Below are 20,117 nucleotides of genomic sequence, written 5' to 3'. Positions count from 1 at the left end.
GCTGTTGCTACAGCGAATGCAATATCCGTCGCCTGTTGCGATCGCCCATATTCTGCCCGATACCACCGAATGATGCTACTTTTTCAAGCCGCTCGCTTAATAGGCTCGTACTCTCTGCGAAAACACCAGCGAACCCCTCCAACATCGATACACAATGTCTACGAAAACTGTTTCGACACTGTGCAAGAAACAAACAATGCTCAATGAGTAAATTGATGGAAATGTCTCTGGAAGCATTAGAAAATTTTATTCGAATCTACCGTGGATTTAAGGGTTGAAACTGTCTCTCCATAACGAGCCCAAAAAATGTCTGTACCGAACGTGGACGATTGGACAAAAATAAATTTTTCACAATTTCTAGAACGGTACACGGATCGAATGGAGAATTTCCAACAGTTATCAATGGGTGCATGTAATAATTGTAATAATTGTAATAATTGTAATAATTGTAATAATTGTAAAATAGAAAATGTGAAGCTACTGGCTTGATCTAGCGTTCAGAAGCAGTGGGTTGAACTGCCAATTTATTTTTGCTTCATTAGCTTCGTCCGAGTGTGGCTGGGCGGCCTCTAAACCCTCCAGCAAATCAAACAGCGTACGAACGAAAACTAGATCCCTTCCATTTTCTAATCCGGCGATATGCTGATGCGGAGTGGCTCTATCGAGCAGTAGAAATTACGGAATGCAGTAGAGCGAGCCCGTGAAAGAGAGAAGACTGGGGGAAGACCTCAGCCACCTCTGCAGCACGAAATTTCTCTAAGCTCGCAGAGTGGGGTTGCACACCGTGGGGCTGAGACGAGGGAGGAGTAGCCGTTAGGTCCACCCGGTCTACTATATTTTCGCCAAACATGCGCAGTTCGAGCGGTCTCTAATGCTCGGTTGACCTATACAATGAATAACCTCTATTTAAGAAGCGTTCCCCGTGGTTCTATCTCTTTTTTTTTCCCCTCCAAAATAACATTCTCTGAAAGCCGTGCCTGCATATGTTAAGCTTTTGCTTTTCCTTTGTGCGCAAATTTATAAATTCGTGAAACGCATTAGGTCGTACCAAAAAGATTCTTTCGTGCACGTTCTATATCGTTGGATAATCTGGTTGCACTGTTTTCTAGGTTAGTCTTCTCTAACTGTGCCATTCGTCTATTCCTTTCTTCTGTCTTGTATTAATTATTTAAAGCTGCATTAACAGAGTAGGATCATTGAGGACTTACATACATATTCAGTAAGAAATTTTTACATGATTCACGGATTTTAACCCTTGGCACTCGAGATATATATACTCTTACAATATATTTGTTACATTGCAAAATTTGTATTTAATAGATTACTATACATTTAAACATCATATGTGGAAATCGGATCAGTTTCGTATGAATAAAATGAAAATATTCTAAGACGGAAGAAAAATTTAGTTTTACAATGAAAACAGCGCCGAGTGCAAAGGGTTAAAAAATTTGAACAGTTTCATTTTCATTGCTACAAACAAATCGTGATAAGTCTACTGTTAGAACTCGTCAAGCATGTGGTGCATTTTTCTCTGCTCCTAATTCACTGTAATTCCAAATAGGTACGAATTTGCACACAACTGCAAGACCTAGTTTCGTACTCGAACCACTTTTATAAACCACATTTGTTCACCGACTCTACATACGTCTTACGTTAAAGAACTTTTTGTTACACGTTATTTCTGAATTCTGGGTTATATATAAAGTTCAAACCAAGTGGCACAGTTTAAAAATTCTATAAAAAAACGTAGATCGTTATGAATATAGAGCCCTCGATTCTTATTTTTAGCACACGCGGTGCACTTCAAGTCGAAAGGCCATAGCAGAGGTAGACTTCTTGAAAATCGTTAATTTCGAGATTTCAGACGAAAAAAATTAATCGGACATTTCTCTGTCGTGTTAAAATTGTTACGTGAATTTCGGAACGTTGAACTATGCGAGAATCATCGGTCGAACGAAGAAACTTTTCTCTCCGAATAGCGAGGAACTTGCAGTTCTGGTTAAGGGTAGAGAAGGGGGGGTTGTTGCAACGTTGTGCGTCACAATGTGACAACGTCGCATGAAACACGCAACCAGCACGTTAGGTCTCCTCCATGGCGGGGTGCACGCTTCAGGTGTCTCTATTCGAAGTACAGACTATAGTACTTACTTCCATTGAAGAATACAAAGAGTATTGACAATAATGAAGGCCAAACTACCGACACGTGGACGTTTGAAAGAGGAACAATGCCGATAAAGACGACCCTCGTCTGCCACGCGACGTTCTGATTGCACGGAATTTTACGGTACAAATCATTTTCGACCCCCTAACTGCATTCCTGCTAGACTTCGGTAACAGTACAAACAATCAATAATTCGTCAAATTAGTCGATAGAGTGTGTAAAACCTATGTAGATAAGCTGATCGTCAGATTTTATCAATTTTGTAAAATCGACAGGCGAAACTTTGTGTTGTGGATATTGATAGATTATTTGTTTAAATTCTTAAAGAAAGGGATTTGGTGCTTGCAGTAGACAAGTTTTATCTTACTTGAAAAACAGTTTTGTTTATAGTAAACGATACAGGCTACCTTCGGAAGTCAAAGTTGACGCCACCGTGGGGACACAACTGTGTACTTCGAACAACCATGAACCTCGAGGCGCCAGAACTGAAGCCAGCTGACGAACACGAATTCCGAGACCGGCTTACAACTGCTGGTTTCTGGGTAGGTGTACAGAGGTATGTCCTAGTCAATCAATCAACCGATACAGCTTCAGTCAGCCAGTCAGTTAACTAGCTACTTGATACACAATTAGACATGGCGCAGGTTCGACACCTGCTGGTCTGCGACGTACACAGACCATCGTTCCGCAGCGACATTTGTCCAGCAGCATTCATTTTCGGTGCTTGTCTGTCGCTAGAAAACGAGAAGCTAGTTCTAATACTTTCTTAACCCTTAAGTGCATAGGTAAACTAAATATTAGGAACATGAATGCATACATGGGGTCCATTGAGGACCCCACTTTACCTAATTCCTTGCTAACTTTGATTACAGCAACAATTTATTTCTGCAAACTTTCTGTAAAACTGTAAAATTTCTGTAACCTAAAAATGGCGCGGCTAAAAATGTTAACACAAAATCCAACACTGGGGTCCTTTGCGGGCCCCACTCATGCATTTAAGGGTCAAACCATTGAAGACAATTTTCCTGTCCCTCCACCGAAAAGTAACGTATATTCGCAAATAAATTCGAAACCGTGTGCGAACATTTCGCGGCGAACCTCGTCGGCTTTTCGGCGCAACATTTGTCATAATCTCCCGGTTCCGAGTTGTACGCGGTTTTTTTGCGAAAAAATCCGTGTATACTTTGCTCGGCGAGCGAAAGGCATTGCCAAAAAGCTCGGCAATCGGTTCGCGATTATTCGCGTGATAGATTAGAATATAGGATTCGAATGTTTCGTGCTGAGTACGCAATTCATCGTCTTCCTCTCTTCCCTCTGCCGCCCCTCCCGTTTCTCTCCGTCTCTCTCCTACCGGAAGCTCACAATGCACAAGGAGGTTCCATTATCTCACATCGGGGATGAAGAAAGAGAATCCGTGAGCACACTCACCAAGCATTTTTTCGCTGAAAAGAAATCCGCGTCTGGTGTCGATCGAGTCTAACCGTGAGACTTTTTCTTAGGAACCGTCTTTCACGGGCTGAGTCTTTCTCATGCCAAATTTTAGATTTATCCGTCGCTGAAAGGGGGTCAGATTTTGCTCTTCCACCGGGGAAGGCAGCCGGCCAACTGCACGCAAATCCATGTGGTTTTCCACGTGTAATCCACGGAGACCCAGCACCGCCGAAAAGAAAAGGACAGAGAAGGAGGAGAGAAAGAGAGAGAGAGAGAGAGAGAGAGAGAGAGACATGAGAGACGGATTCGAGGAAGATCCTGTGCGTCGTCCACTTCCGCAATGATTCGTTCCTTCGATATACGGGGCGGCACCCGTTGCACTGGCCACCAGAGATCTTCTTGGACCACACATTTCCCGCTGCTGATCTATCCAGCTACGATTTTTACACGTACTCTTATATATTTAACCCTCCTGCGCACAACCGAGACGGATAAATAACCCTGAAGCTTTAAACATTCAGTTTCGTCAGGAGGTAGCCGGGGAAACTGTATTCAACGCTCAAATGGTGGACCTTGACTAGGATTAATATAATTTATTAGGGCCATACACAGCTTCGTTTACCACTTCTCCATAAACCTTCTGATATACCCTGTGGTTGTAAAAATCCAAGATTTAACGAAGCAGGATTCGCTAGGTAACCTTAGCGTCTTCTATCAGGTTCAGAACGAACTCCCCTTCACTTCTATGAAATCACAGACTGTTCTTCGGATCTCTTCTAATTGTCTCTAATTGTCTACCAAAAATCAGCAAGTCCAGAACGAATCCCTTTTCTCTCTCGTTTCTACAAAATTGCAGACACGACTGTCTCGTCCTCCAGACACAGAAGCAGTAGTCTAATGCCTCTTCTACTAAGGATAGTCCTTCAGCGGGTCCAGGACGAACGCCTTTTCCTGTCACTGGGTACAGAACTAGCATTCTAATGCGCCCTCAAATGAAAATAGTCCTTCAGCAGGTCCAGGACGACCTCCTTTTCCTGTCAAGTTTACAAAGTGACAGGCAAGGATACTCTTTGGACCTGGTTCAGGAGTAGCATTCTAATGCATCCCCAAATGAAAATAGTCCTTCGAGGGGTCCAGGACGACCGCCTTTTCCTGTCAAGTTTACAAAGTGACAGGCAAGTATGCTGTTCGGACCTGGTTCAGGAGTAGCATTCTAATGCATCCCCAAATGAAAATAGTCCTTCGAGGGGTCCAGGACGACCGCCTTTTCCTGTCAAGTTTACAAAGTGACAGGCAAGTATGCTGTTCGAACCTGGTTCAGGAGTTGCATTCTAATGCATCCCCAAGTGAAAGTAGTCCTTCAGCAGGTCCAGGACGACCGCATTTTGCTGTCAAATTTACAAAGTGACAGGCAAGTATGCTCTTCGGACCTGGTTCAGGAGTAGCATTATAATGCATCCTCAAATGAAAATAGTCCTTCGAGGGGTCCAGGACGACCGCCTTTTCCTGTCAAGTTTACAAAGTGACAGGCAAGTATGCTCTTCGGACCTGGTTCAGGAGTTGCATTCTAATGCATCCCCAAGTGAAAGTAGTCCTTCAGCAGGTCCAGGACGATCGCATTTTGCTGTCAAGTTTACAAAGTGACAGGCAAGTATGCTCTTCGGACCTGGTTCAGGAGTAGCATTCTAATGCATCCCCAAATGAAAATAGTCCTTCGAGGGGTCCAGGACGACCGTCTTTTCCTGTCAAGTTTACAAAGTGACAGGCAAGGATGCTCTTCGGACCTGGTTCAGGAGTAGCATTCTAATGCATCCCCAAATGAAAATAGTCCTTCAGCAGGTCCAGGACGACTTCCTTTTCCTGTCAAGTTTACAAAGTGACAGGCAAGTATGCTCTTCGGACCTGGTTCAGGAGTTGCATTCTAATGCATCCTCAAATGAAAATAGTCCTTTAGCGGGTCCAGGACGACCGCCTATCCCGCTCACCGTCACACAATGGCGGGCCCAGCATCCTAGCAGCACATAGACGATACCACAGGCTCGCCTCGAATATTTCTATTCGCGACAATATCGGCTCCCTCTCTCGAACCGCTGACCCCCTAACGCGAACCCTCTCCGTCTCCCTCCATATTACCGTGAATGTCCTCCCGTTATGCACCATATGCCACGTTCAAAGAACCGACGGGGGAGGAATATACGCGACTGCTTGATATTTCTGTGCTTGGTTTTTACCAGGAGAATGGCCTCTAAGCATCGACCGTGGGCTCGTTTTCAGCCAAAACAATATCATTTCATCCCCGCTATGAGGTTTTCCATTCTCTCTCTCGGGTCACTTCCTCGGTCGCGACAGGTAGTGGGTTCCGCTTTCTCTTGCTCTCTCTCTCTCTCTCTCTCTCTCTCTCTCTCTCTCTCTCTCACGCGTTCTCTCTCCTCGGAAAACCCCCGTAGGTGGACTGCACACCGACGACGACCATTCGGTCCTCTGGGTCCCGGCTATACCGAAACCTATTCGACTGGGCGACAGCAACACTAGCGCTCCGGCTGCAACGCTGCCGCTGCCAGCCATACCCCTTCGTCTCCATCAAGTTTAACTTGGCGCAGCGAATTTCCAAGTACCGTTTTACGAGTTTTCGTTGCCACTGGGAATAGACGGATCAGTCGTTACGCCGCTCGGTAAATGTTGTTCCCGAAGTGACTGCTGTTTCTGTACGGCCGTCTCTATGGGGCCGAGCCCTCTCCCGTACCCGGATAATCAATTTTGCAGCGAGATTACAATTCGTTTGCGATGCTGACCCCCGAACACACACGCGCACACGCGTGGCAGCCGGTGTATCGTTAATTAGCTGCAAAATCGAGTTGACTTTTTCAGCCGTGCCACGGCAGATTTGCTGGGTTTCGGTTATTTAACGAATGCGTCTTTCCCGGCGACGCGACGCCAGCTCGTTTCGCTTCGGGCATCGCGATTCTTGTTTAAATGCTTCGACCGACCGGCCCTTTCAAAGGATCCAAAGGTTATGGCTCAAAGAGTGTACTTTTGATTTCCGGCCGGACACGCAGACCCTTCCGTTTGGAAAATCTTTTGCAATTTCATTTGACGGATTTGCCGCCGCTATTGCCGCGTTCTGACGAGTTTCTGAATTTTAATTAACTGGGGGGACGCGATGCGAGCACTTAGCGTGGCGGGGCTGTGTCTGTGTTTGCAGTATTTTAATGTTAACACTAGAGCTGAGGAATAGAGTTTAAAAATCTATTAGACTTACAGAGTTTCTAATTTTTTAATTTAAGAAATTATTATTATATTTATAAAGTTGCGTAGAGTCGAATAATTTTTATTCCATGATATATTCGGATAGTAAAATGTTTAACGAAATCTTTTAAACAATGTTTGATAATCTATATGTACGGAAACGAAGAATAAAATTTAGAAGTTTGAAATGCATGCCATCGAATAGGATTGTGCTGGCGTTGTCTGACCATTGCTCATCGTTACTACTTACTCGGAAGACTACTGGCTGTTTCACATCACCGAGCATTCAAAGTCAGTTGTTTTGAGTACTAAATTTTTCTTCCATGTTTTTGGCACATTTTTTCACATAAAAACGCTCCCAATTTATTCCACTAAACAAATTTGTGAAAAATTCAGTAGAGTAACTTGTTTCACTGATAAAAATGACACAAACTTCTTCAATTTTAACAGACGAGATATTTTTATTAATCTGCAATGAAAAAATAGTGGTTCCATCAGTATTGTCGCTACGTGCGTGTGTAACGACAGTGTGCAAAATATACGAATTTATTTAAAATTTGAAAGAAAAAAATAGTTACTCAAATAATATTTTTCTGTTTGCGATTTTGCGACGGCATAGAGGAAACCCGCGAATGTTGAAAGGTTTGTTTATAAATCTTTCGAGCAGGAAAAGTTGGAATAACATTTTTCTGTATGCGCGTGTACGACAGTATGAGGAACTGAACGTTATAAACAGCCGAAGAGTGTAATGTAAATGTCAAGATGAAGGGAAACTGTGGAACATATCGATTTTCCCGGTTTTTCCTCTTGTGGGCACCGTTTTGAGGAGATTATGGAAGGGCCACTGTCAACATACTCGACGACGAAACTCACCCCTATTTATTCAACCGTGAAACAAGTTATCCGTTACGCTTTCTCGAAAACTCGTGACTTTACTGCTTTCCAGTTTGGAAGTTTTGTCAATCCATCGTGCGCTATTCTCTTGTCGTAATTGTTGTACCTATTGCAGCACAAATACTGGAACTGTCTGTAATTGAACCGATCATTTAATCTCCGAAAAAGAATAAATTACTAAATTAATATTCGACACTATTTATTAAGCACGTACGTGACACAATATAAAAATATTAAGCAACCATAAATACACACTTTTTTCGATAAATATAGGTTCTACAACTCAATTTGTAGTTTAATTTTCAAATACATTATATTTATTAATATTTGCCAATACTTATCAGGGCCGCAGCAATGAATGCAGAAAGCAACCAGAAATGCTCACTTTTTGTTAGACGGTACTAATAAATTTTTCTTCGCGGTAACCGATTATTGACAATCATTTGTGGCGGCTATAGCTTGCTGGGGACGTAGCTGTGGTATTATTAGATACCGTCGTGATAACGTCGAAGGTCAGTTTTTCCTCTCTCAAGCCCTGATCAATGGAATAATTTTTACATATTTGTCAAATACCGGTGCGATGCATTCCACACACACCGTGCGGATGTTGCGCAGCTGCTTTGAAATAGTTGAATCAATAACTGTGTGCGGTAAAATATGACTGGCAGTCATCCATTCCGGCCGAAATGACTCGAGCATTGTCTCCGACCTTGTTCGGATCGCTCCAAATTACTTGGCAAATATTTCTCACAAAAAATGTTGTCACCTGTGCGTCACATACGTGGCTACTGAATACTGCAAATTATTTCATTGCTGATTCAATACAGTCAATTATTTCGCACTCTCCTACGGGTTTTATTAATGAAGTCGTTTAAGTGAATTAAAATTAATTTCGTTACTGAATATGGCCAGCTTGCTTTCCAATTGGAAACTGAAATATTTAAGAAGCGTTTTAATGAGCTCAATCATTCATCGATTTGAATACTAGAACTGACGGCTTCAGTTTTTTACTCTACAGCTTTCGAAATTAAAAAGAAGCTTCCGTAGGGAATTATTAACTGTCGTGAATACTATAATAAAAATTATTCAGTCTCGACGAACACAGTTAAAAACTTAAATGCCTGATAAATCCGGTCTGCGGGACTGAAAATCTGTATATGTGGATTGGTTTTAGTGCAGATCAATATCCCTCGGTAACTGGCATGCTAATATTTCCGTAGCGCTCATTCATTTCAGGACACAACAATTTTCCCCGACACGGTAGAATCGTTAAAACAAACTCAGCAACTTCCACCTAGCCACTGTTCTCAATTGCTGGTAAGTGGACTATAGATTTTCCGCATTCACGTGGCACACGTGGATGAACGGAGCGCATCGGAATCATGCACCCCGGCCCGCAGAATATAATGATTATAACGCACGGTGAGTACGGATAAGCTCTCGCCTAAATAAAAAGAATGCAAAACGCATACGGATCCCCGTCGGTCTCCCGGACGAGGCAGCCAATGAAAATTCGAAACTGCATCCGCATCGAGCTCATAAGAATGATTACAAACAACGCTGGCGCAGCTCGAAATAAGCCATAAAATCTCCCTAAGGACTCCGTGGCGCGGGTGTTCAATTTGCTTGATCCCAATACGACTCGGTCCGTAAAATAACAGCCGGATTCGTTGCGCCGGGATTCGATTCGGGGCGGGGAGAGCTCTCGCGCTTTCTGCCAATTAATAACATCAATTGTCCATAGAATTAACAACGGTCGCAGTTGTTACAATACAATATCGTCGTCGGGGGCCGTTGCCGGCCGCGATCACCGGCTCAATATCGAGCGGAACTGTAAACCGGCCGGGCCGGCGCGGCGCGGCGCGGCGCGGCGCGCCTCCCGTAATTAATTTATAATCAAATTCGAATGGATCTATGGTGGAGAAGCGGTAACGGACGAGCTCGTTTTCCGACGGAAGAGTCGTGGCCGACCACCGATAAATCAGACATACGGAGCGTCACCGATCTGCCAGTACAAACCGCAAGGAACCCACTCGGAAAAACAAGTGGAAAAGATGGAATAATGGTTTTTCGTTAGTGGCTGCGTTCCCGAGAAAAATGAGCTGGAAAAAACCTTTCTTTTCGGCTTATTGTTTCACGGCAGATTCGCCCTTTCTCGCCACCAGCGGATCGGTGACACCCTGTATACGAGGCCCCGAGCAACTGTCTGCAAGAGTGATCGAAACAAGCCGCAATCAGGTGGAAGGCGCGGAAAATGCGAAAACTTAATAGGGGCTGCATAAAGTGGCCTCGAGAAGCAGCCCGTTGGCAAGAGGCCGGCGACGAGTGGGTGGTAGAGGAGGAAGGGTGAATATAGAAAGACGGGGCTGGTAACCACCCCTGCAAGGTACCTACGTGGCATTCAGCGGCGCGAATGGTGGTGGCGCGGGCTGGCGCGCCAACTAAAATTGAATCTGCGGACGAAACTTCGGTAACCTCGTCAGGAAACCGAAGCTAAAGCCATCCATCGCCTCCGCTTTCGTCGTCGGCCTCTTTCCCGTCGACGTACCCATTGTCGACTTCTGTTCTATTTTGAAAAATCGCTGCCACTTTCCCGCGCGACCCTCCTTCCCCCCCCCCCACCGTCTCACTTTCCCTGTCTGATTCCACTTAACCATCCCCTATTAATCCTTCGGGGACCACTGCATCGAACCTTCAGGAATACTCCAAAAGTTGCGCGAGGTCAGACTGCTCGACACGAGGCGTTTTAACACGCTATGCTTTTCGGAATTTGCAGATATCTCCTCCTATGAACCCTTCAGAGTCCTACTCGCTCTGAGAAATATTTAAAAATTAATTGCAGTGGAACTTCGACTGTCCGAACTAATCGGTGTTCGGATAATAGAGTGGTTACTTTGTTTCGCTGTTAAACTAAATCCTTTCGAAATTGTGTGCTCGGAAAAACGAGCTCGAAAGTTCGGCTTTGAGCACTGGCAAGTAGAATTGGTTGGCCATGGGTCAGACGCGCCCTATTTAACAGCACGCGCAACCACCGAATGTTCCAACTCGATTTTTTCGAAAACCAAGCATCAGCCAGAAAAATGTTGTTCACTATAATTACCCTAATTTATTAACATTATCAATAAAGCGACACTGAACGATCGCGAATGAAGTCATGTGGCAAAGGTTTAATAATTTTGACGAATTTAAAGTGACACGTCGATTGTTGGCCACGCGTTTGTTAATCGACGTAATTTCGCTTCGTTTATGAGTAGAAAACCAGTTTTAACGAAGCAATCAACGAACAACTGTCTCGTCGACCAATAAATGAAATCCTGTTGCTTATTGATTTCCCTATAGATTTCAGTATCCATACGCAGACGACCGGTGCTTCGGCGGACAGGCTTAACGTCGCTGAATCCTCGTAGCAATGTGCAAGTGAACTCGCACATGAATAAGATATAACTTCAGTAGTTCCGAATACTTTCTTCGAGGTCGGAACTTTTTGATAAATTGCGGCGGTATATTGAAACCGACCGCAGTTTCTAATTTAGTTTAAAATTAACGTCGCAGCCGCCGCTGCTTGTACTCTCATAATATTCATTAAGTATTTCATAATTAAGTGCCGCGATCGTTTCTTTCGTTTACCGAGACTGACACCGCAAAGCCTCCCGTTAATTATTCCAATATGTGCATCATCGAGGACGTATCAGCATGTACAATAAACGCGAACAACTTTTACGAGGCGACACGTTCATTTGATAATTATTCTCTGATTATCCTCCAACGTTTCTTCCGACTTGGTGGAAAAATCGGCAGGGGTAATTAAAATAGTAAATAGTAAATAAAAATAATATTAACACGTTCGTCGCCGCGTCACCCATATGTGGGTGACGGAATTATCTGTGCAGGTTTTAAAATGAATGTTTACGTTGATATATTGATTGTACTAAACTTGATTAGGATCTGTTACATGCAACAAAATTGGATGATTACTAAGTATCATACATTCAAGTTTTTGCAATTTTTATTTCATTAAATAACTTACTTTGATTTTATGGAATTTTTCGGGTTTCTAGTTGGGCGTTCAAAGTGTTGAAATAGTAATTACAGTTTCAGAGAATTTAGAAATTTTGCTGTTTTCTACTCACTACAATAATTAAAGAAGAAAATTTTTCACTCGACTTCTGTTACGCCCAGTCGATGCACGTGTTTATTTTGCGCAAAGACCCGCAATCTGCTTAACAGTTCAGAAAATCACCGCAAACCATCCGTTCGCCTGGATCAAAAAAAAAAAAAAGAAAAAGAAAAATCGCCGCGCATCGTGAAGCGCAAAGTTGTCCGTGTCGGCAGCGTGATTCGCTGCGCGAGACTCGTTAACAAAACTTGGTAGCTTGTATAAAGGGAATGCTTGACGATATTTAACCGCTTCCCCGTCGGAGGCTCGAGTGAGCAGAATTAATTTTCTTATTAGAGCGTGCCGCTTTCGTAGTCTATTCTTCGTCGAACAATCTGGCCGGCCGCTAAATAATTGAGCGTCCCATCTCGGTGGTATCGTGCTCGCGCGTCTTGGTCGTCCCAAACCGGTGGTTTGCTCCACGGGAATTCGACGGGCCCGCGAGCCCGAAGAATTCCCGTGTTCTATTGGACGTCGGACGTCTCTCTCTCTCTCCCTCTCTCTCTCTCTCTCTCTCTCTCTCTCTCGCGTTGATACGTCCGTGTGCCGTGTTCGAAGCGTCCGAGCGCGAAAGACCGCAGAGAACTGGCAAAAAATGGGGGTCGGGAAAAAAGGGAGCAGGAAAGAGAGTAACAGAGAGACACAGTGGGCGAGGTGGAGAGAGAGAGAGAGAGAGGGGGGTTGGAAGGAGGAGAGGGAAGAGGGGAAGCCAGCGGGCAGCTCGCGTTTCGAGGGTTTTGCTCGTGGCTGCGGGCCACTATTTAATCCTTAAGTAATTAACGGGATCGATTCGCGTTGGAGTCCGATACGGGGCCAAATGCCGTGATGTCTGGTGGTCTTCGATAAATTCCATGCATCCACTTGCCTACGTAGCTAACGTGCATGCCACGCAGGTAGTATACGTGGCGAAGTGGCACGATGCCGGGACTTGCGCCCTTGTTACGCTCCCACGACACGTACACTTGCGATGTAACGGTAACTACAGTTAGTACGTGCTAAGTGTGCACGGCTACGGATTGCCCTATTGGCAGCTCCACGTATTCTGCTCTCTCTCTGGGTTACACATACGTGGATAAACACGCCTCCGTTCGTTGTCGCGCCACGCGTTATGGTGACTTTTTCACATGCGTTCAACACCCCCTCCGAACCACCACCACCCACCACCCCGCGACGCGATATGCGTTTTACACCCCGCGAACACCCCCGCGATGCCTATAGAACGACGGTCGGAAGAATTCTAATGCCGGCTGAGATTCGCCGATTCTTGGATCTACTACCCCTTTCGTGAAACGAAGAGTTATTTCTGGAAAAGTATAAGCCACGAAAACTTCTCACGAATTTCATGAATTTTAATTTCAAGAGTTTCATGAATTCTAAGGGTCCATTGTCCGTGGCTAAGGACCCCGGATTTCTTAATAGCAACAACAATTTTAATCGTGAACCCACATAGTCGATGAAAAGCACAACAGTAATTGTCCAGATCATAAAACCATGACACGAGTACGCGAGCGTATTCTCGAATTTGTAAAGAGTATTACACGTCGAACGATAATGATGGATTATCGACTCACACATCGGAACCTCGGATTGACCAGGAACTTTGGTAATCATCTACGCGATCGCATACATACATTCGCGGGGGTTAGTCTTGTTACGTGGCTTTCATACGCGCCGACGTAGCGCCATTGATAGCGCTCAGTCATTAACGCCAAGACACGTGATTTTGATCAAAGCGATTCGTTCGTGTGGCGTTATCATTGATCCGCGTATATGCGAATGCCGCATCGCCGTTTTCTTTATAAAATTTACGGCAATCGATTCTAATTGTTCGCTGTTTATGTTTCCTTTTGCCGGTGGCCACTACCCATTTTAAACGGGGTTGTAACAGATCAATTTATGCTGCGACGAAACTGTCAATTTTGCTCAAGTAAATGGCTTTTGTACTGCTGTTTTAGTTTCGTTTTGTTTACTTGTTGCAGCATTCAATAATGTTGAAATAGACGAGTAGTTTTACGTAATAATTTCGTAGTGTAATATTACTAGTAGTATCGCACAGTAATATTACATTGTAATTTTACGTAATAATTTTATAGAGTAATCTTACACAGTAATACTACGTGGTAATCTTACACAGTAATGTTACGTTGTAATCTTACACAGTAATATTGAGTAGTAATTTTACGTAAGAATTTTAAATAGCAATATTACGTAGTAATTTTACATAGTAATATTTTGTAGCAATTTTACACAGTAATATTACATTGTAATTCCACATAATCATTTTACAGAGTAGTTTTACACAGTAATACTACGTGGTAATCTTACACAGTAATATTGAGTAGTAATTTTACGTAAGAATTTTAAATAGCAATATTACGTAGTAATTTTACATAGTAATATTTTGTAGCAATTTTACACAGTAATATTACATTGTAATTCCACATAATCATTTTACAGAGTAGTTTTACACAGTAATACTACGTGGTAATCTTACACAGTAATATTATATAGTAATTTTACGTAAGAATTTTAAATAGTAACATTACGTAGTAATTTTGCACAGTAACATTTCGTAGCAATTTGACACAATAATATTACACAGCAATTTCATCATTAACGTTACCTAGTAACGTATTAGAACAGTCTGGATCAAAATCTGAATCCACCACACGGCTCAAATTTTTCCCAAAAACTTTCCTTCGCTTTTCTCGATTAATTAGAACAACGAATTGCATCGTATCGCCGATTAGAATCCCGTGTCACCCAGGATTGCGTTGTTAAGGTGTTAGGTCTCGCATGTTCGCCGCAATTCGATCGTCTTGAGACGCATGCGGGAACAAGTCGGGGAAAACAGTGATGATCGTCGAGCGTTCGAACGGTTCGGTGCTCGTTCATGCGCTTTTTGAGTCTGGCCTTGCCGCCCGAATCTAGAACTTCGGAACGCGCGTTCTCTCTTGTCTCTATTCGATAAGAGCGGATTCGAAACTGAACAACTTGGTGTACAGCTGCAGCATACCTGCAACAACGGTTTCATTGTAATCCTGGCGCAGTTGGTACGTGCTAAGTACGCACAGTTAAGGGCCGCCTATATCGCGACACAGTCGTTCCCGGTGGCTCGGTTTATTCGAGGACAGGTAGCTACGCGGTGTTTTCCCGGGAAAATCACTTTTTCCCCCGTTGTTTTTTCTCCGCGTGGAACGATTCCATCGAATGTTTCATGGTCGCTGATGAGAGGCTGGAGGAAACAGAGAGAGGGAGAGAGCGAAGTGTGTGTGAGAGAGAGAGAGAGAGAGAGGGAGACTAGTATCGAACCGACGACGAGTACACACAGGATCGTAGCAGGCAAAGGCCACTTATACGACACAACGTGATGCCGTTCCGCGAAACGATACGCAACGTTAAAGTATGATGTAGGGGATTTCGCTCGAACGAACAAAGATCCTGGCAGGAACGTCGTTCGAGTAGCTCGGCGTACGAGATCCTGGCCGGTTGCCAGCATTTTTTCCCAGGGCTTTGTTAGGCCGGGCCAGCGAGTTATAAATTTTTAATTGAGCTGTTACGTTTCGTCAGGGCTCTCGGTAAATATTTATTAGCTGGTAATTACCGGGAGATAATTATTCGGCCGAGGTCGAGCCGATTGGCCGGGTTTTCCCGGCGAAAATCACCGGTCACCGACGCGACGCCGATCGAGAAAAGTCGATCGCCCCTTAATGGGAGCAATTAAATCCTCGGCCATCGGACGTTATTGTCCCGGCAGGCCGCAACACCTTTGCTCTGCCTCGCCCTCGCCTCGTATTCCAATTTTTATACGGGTCACACACAGATCAGCACACTAGCCCTCCGCTCTCTCTCGCTCCCTCTCTCCCTTTCCCGGCATCCTACAAAGAAGTTAGCACTCCTTTTATGACCGTCGAAATTGGAGCAGGGAATTGCGGTAGTTTCGCGGGCGAAAGTATCCTGGCCGGTATTACGTATGAAGTAAAACGGAAATAAAATTTCGCCGAAGCCGAAGTGAAGCGAAGCCGGAACGACGCATATCAAGATAAACAAATATGTCTGTGTGCGGGCACGCGCGCGCGCGCGCTTCTGCGGACCCAAGTTTATTTAGCAACCTCCTCCCGCAGCCCGCGGGCAACATGTCGACAGGGATACCCGTGACATCGCAAACACGACGTCCATAGAAGTAGACTGCGAAGTTAATTCGACAAGTTTATGGCCAGAACCCGATCGGCTCTGCCGTCGAAATAGCGCACGGGAATCTGCACCCGAAGATAAAGCTCGCCACGTTTGCCTCCCCGCTTGATCTTTAATCACGAGACTGCGGATTTTCGGCGGAAAATAAATTTGGACAAGTAGTGTAGTTAGCACTAGGTTTACGGAGCTCTAACAGTGACTATTTTACATTACTTTGTAAAAATAACAGGAATTTTTAAATTAATGTATACCCCGCGAAATCAATATGCTAAATAATTTCTCATGTATGCATTTTTAGAATCTTAATAATCTTAAATTTAAAATATTCCAAGCAGTCATTGTGACGGGTCCCGTAAAGCTAGTGCTAATCCTCGGTAGTGCTACTGTTAATAATTTTAGTGGTGTTTCGTCAAAGAAGGTGTCTGAAAAATGTTTACGGATTTTGGCAATCATTCAATATACGGGGTCTAGTGTTAGGTAACCAGCAACGATTTCTGTTTGAATGGTTGGAGAGGTGCTTCGTTTCTGTTAGACAGTAGTTTATGTCTTTTTAACAGTCAGACTGCCATGACGGTCTTATATGGTGACATAATTTTTATATGGACCTAGAAACTCTGGTTTTATTAGTATCTATTAACTGTACACAGTCAACGTTCCATGAAAACGAGGATTAACATGGATGTTGAGCTCACAGTGAAATAGGACAGTTTTTGATCAGACAGATTTTGTCACTCGACATTTTCCAAGTGACTTCTAAACGAAATTTATCAAATACGCATTGCAAAGATACAACAGGTAACAAACAAACAACAAAACATTGTAACAAATAAATGCTGCTCACCACCAAAAATTGTTCTAAACATTGCTTTTGGAATAAAATGTGAAAAGTCTGCTTGTATTCTCAGATTTCGCTTTAATAAATATATGATTCGGATTTTATGGCACTTTTGTGACTGCTGAGTCGACAATTAACGTGCTAGATAGTTCTGGGTGTGTGCTATGCGATTTTCTGGTGCCAGGGACGTGTTTGCGCTCAGCGGGAATTTTCTCTTTTAGATTTGGAACCAGCTGTACTTTCGAACGACACCAGCGGCCATTAAGACGAAACTTGACGACGGAAACATAAAACCTCGCGTAGAAGACAGTTAACCTGTATTTCATATCGGTGGAAAATTAATCCGACATTTGGAACTGCTCCCCAACTCGTCAGTTACAAATTTGCTGAAAACCAAAGGAACAAGATCTCGTACAGCTGATGGTGATTCTTCGTGTAAAAATAAATTTTAAAGAAGGGAATAACATTTGTTCCTGTGACGCCTCGTTTTTGAGAAAATCGAGTTTAAAGATCTGCCAGGTTCGCGTGCTTATGTAGCAAGTAGAATTGGTTGGTCATGACCAGACGCGGCGGGCGGACGATTCCTATCGCAGAGCACGCGTATCCCCTGCAATTTCAAACTCGATTTTCTCAAAAATAAAGCCTCACGTAAAAAATTTTATTCCACATTTACAACTTATTTTTTTTTCACGTAGAATCACTCCATTTACCGAAACTCACGTTACGCAAAATTCCCTGGCTACTGTGGCGGCCAATCTGGCCCTCTAAAGGATAACCCAGTCAAATCGAGGGTTAGCTGATTCGCACGAGTTAGCTCGGGCTTAGGCTCTATCCGGAGCATCGTCTCGCGAGACATGCAGCATAGTCAAGAATTTCCCTGAAAACCCGGGGATTTTATATCGCGCTCGATATACCTATCAAGATTGATCTCTCGAGACGATCTTGAAGCCGGTGGAGCCGTCTCGCGTCCGATCTCCTCGGCTGACGGGATCGATAGCCTCGTCGAAATATTATCTAATGCACGGCTGGGTTCGCCCGAATACAATAATTTGATTGATGGGTATAAAGCGGTTTAAAACAGCGCGCGACCCGTAGCAGGCGGCGGCTACGAGGATCGCGGGCTCGGATGTGGGGTTGGCGCGGGCGGTTTTAATCGCGAGAGTCGGGCTCTCTCTCTCTCTCTCTCTCTCCCCCTCGTCGTCTATCGTTAACGGATTGACAGGGGCAACGGAGCATAGCCGGGCGCCGGCACAATGTACCGGTTAAAATTTATCTTAGACCGGTAACGGGGTGGGGGGAGGGCCCCGGGATGATAGTGTAAAGCCATAAATCTGCGAACGGCGGCGAGGGACGAGGGGGCAACCGGGGGTGATTCAGGGGTGGCAAAGTGGCGTTGGTGTACCTGATTTGTTGGCGGCTGTCGCTGCGTGGGTGAGGGTAGCTGCTGCGGTCAGCTTAGGCGGTTCTATCTTCGGCGGCACGGTGTACGCCGGTATGGGGCCCGGGTTCGTCATGGTGGTCATCGTCGTGGGCATCATCATGGTCGACATGGTCAGCATCTTCGACCCGTTCCCGTGTCGCCGTGGCGAGCTATCCTTCCTGCAGCGATCCCCGTCACGTGACGGCTGCGAGCGAATTTTCCGCGTCGTTTTCTACCGTTTTCAACCGCGTTGTCCGCGTCCGATCGGTTTGCAGGTCTACGCCGATGAGACGGGGAGAATCGTCGGACGTGTTTGCGGGGGTCGTCGGAGCGTGCACGCCGCCGTGGATCGATGCCGTGTGACAACGATCGCGGGATCAATCGGCCACGATGCCGTCTCGCATGTCACTCGATCGTCGATCGGTTCGAGGATCCGACTAGCAACAACAACCACAGGTGTCTCTCTTCTTATCTGTCTGTTTCGCGATCCAAACGGGCTACTCGCGAGACACTATCGCCGGCGATTCCTTAATCTCACTGTCACAGAGATCGCGGCGAACCCTCCTCCCTCGCGACATCACCTTACATCCTCGGCGGACACACACCGCCTGCCGATCTCCGCGGACGTTCTCGCTAGCCGCAACCGGACGTAACCGAAACTTTACCGGTCTCTTTCTCTCAGTCTTTCTCGCACCAAGTGTCTATCTTCGAGTATTGTCTGAAAACAATTCTACCGTCACGAGTTTAATCTCCGATCGAGCATCGCAAGGTTCGCCGCAACAATCTTTCGTTCGTACTTTCACGAAACGTGTGTGTCCCACTACCGATTCGAACGCAACGATTACACGTGATCTCCCGTTGATTCGCCTCGGAACCACAAAACAAACTATCTATCTATCTATTTATCTATCTATATATCCATCTATCTAACTATCTAGCTATCTATCTATTTATCTATCCATCCGCGCGTCACTCACAAAAACAAAAAAATAAAAACGGTTCGCAAACCTCCCGCCCGTCGAGAGAATTCTTCCGTTCACACTAGCACTTTCCTCTCTGACGCTTCATCCCACGCGAACGCGTCAACACGATTACAACGGCGAGTGTGGCGTGCGGAACGCACGCGGTTTCTGCGTGCTGCCGCCCGCGATGTCTTCGCGGTGTCACTTCAATTGGCAAACGTCATCGAGACTGGCAGGCGTCACGGGTGCGTGTCTCTCTGTATTGTGCGTGCGCGCGTGTCCCCCGTGTCCCTGTTCCTTATGCGTGTGTGCTCTCTTGTAACCGAAGCACAGCTGTTCTCTCTGTGGTCAAACGAGAGAGAAAGAGGGGCCGACGACAACGACAACGTCGACGACGACGACGACGACGACGACGACGACGACGACGACGACGAAAAGTCGCGACGGCGACGTGGCCACGACGGATGGAACGACCACGACGACCACCGACCACAACGACTACGACGAGCACGACTACGACGGGAAACGTTCACGACGACGACGACGACGACGACGTTCTCTACGCTCTCCACGCTGCGCGCGTTACGTCACGTCCGGCCGAGCGTAGAGTCGGAACTCGTCTGGCGGGGAGAGCGCGAAGGGATGCCTGCGTTTGCCTGCCTGCCAGCCTGCCAGCCCTGGACGCCCGCCGTCGCGACGCCCAGAGGCGCCGGCGTTCCCGAGCGTCCGCGAAATCGCACGAGTTAAGACGCGAGCCAGTAGTCGCTCGCTCGCCGCCAAGCCGAAAGGGTTGCCCGATGCGGCGGCGTCACTAT

At 45.4% G+C, this 20,117-nt stretch overlaps 1 protein-coding gene across 4 annotated transcripts in view; it reads right to left on the bottom strand.

Annotated features, from left to right (window-relative positions):
- The window catches only part of LOC143362553 (cytotoxic granule associated RNA binding protein TIA1), a 582,269-nt gene that overhangs the window by 234,149 nt on the left and 328,003 nt on the right, over positions 1–20,117 (bottom strand). Inside the window, exon 1 of one of the 4 annotated variants that reach the window (XM_076802827.1) lies at positions 18,323–19,024. The exons of the other annotated variants lie outside the window; for them this stretch is intronic. Within the exon in view, the coding sequence (XP_076658942.1) occupies positions 18,323–18,479 (157 nt within the window). The 5' untranslated portion in view covers positions 18,480–19,024. Of the gene's footprint in view, positions 1–18,322; positions 19,025–20,117 lie in introns of those variants that run through there. 4 annotated transcript variants of the gene reach the window in all.

This window comes from Halictus rubicundus, chromosome 17, assembly GCF_050948215.1.
Source record: "Halictus rubicundus isolate RS-2024b chromosome 17, iyHalRubi1_principal, whole genome shotgun sequence".
Classification (NCBI taxonomy): Eukaryota; Metazoa; Arthropoda; class Insecta; order Hymenoptera; family Halictidae; genus Halictus; species Halictus rubicundus.
Note: the sequence above shows the minus strand (reverse complement) of the source record. Positions and strands in the feature narration are given on the sequence as shown.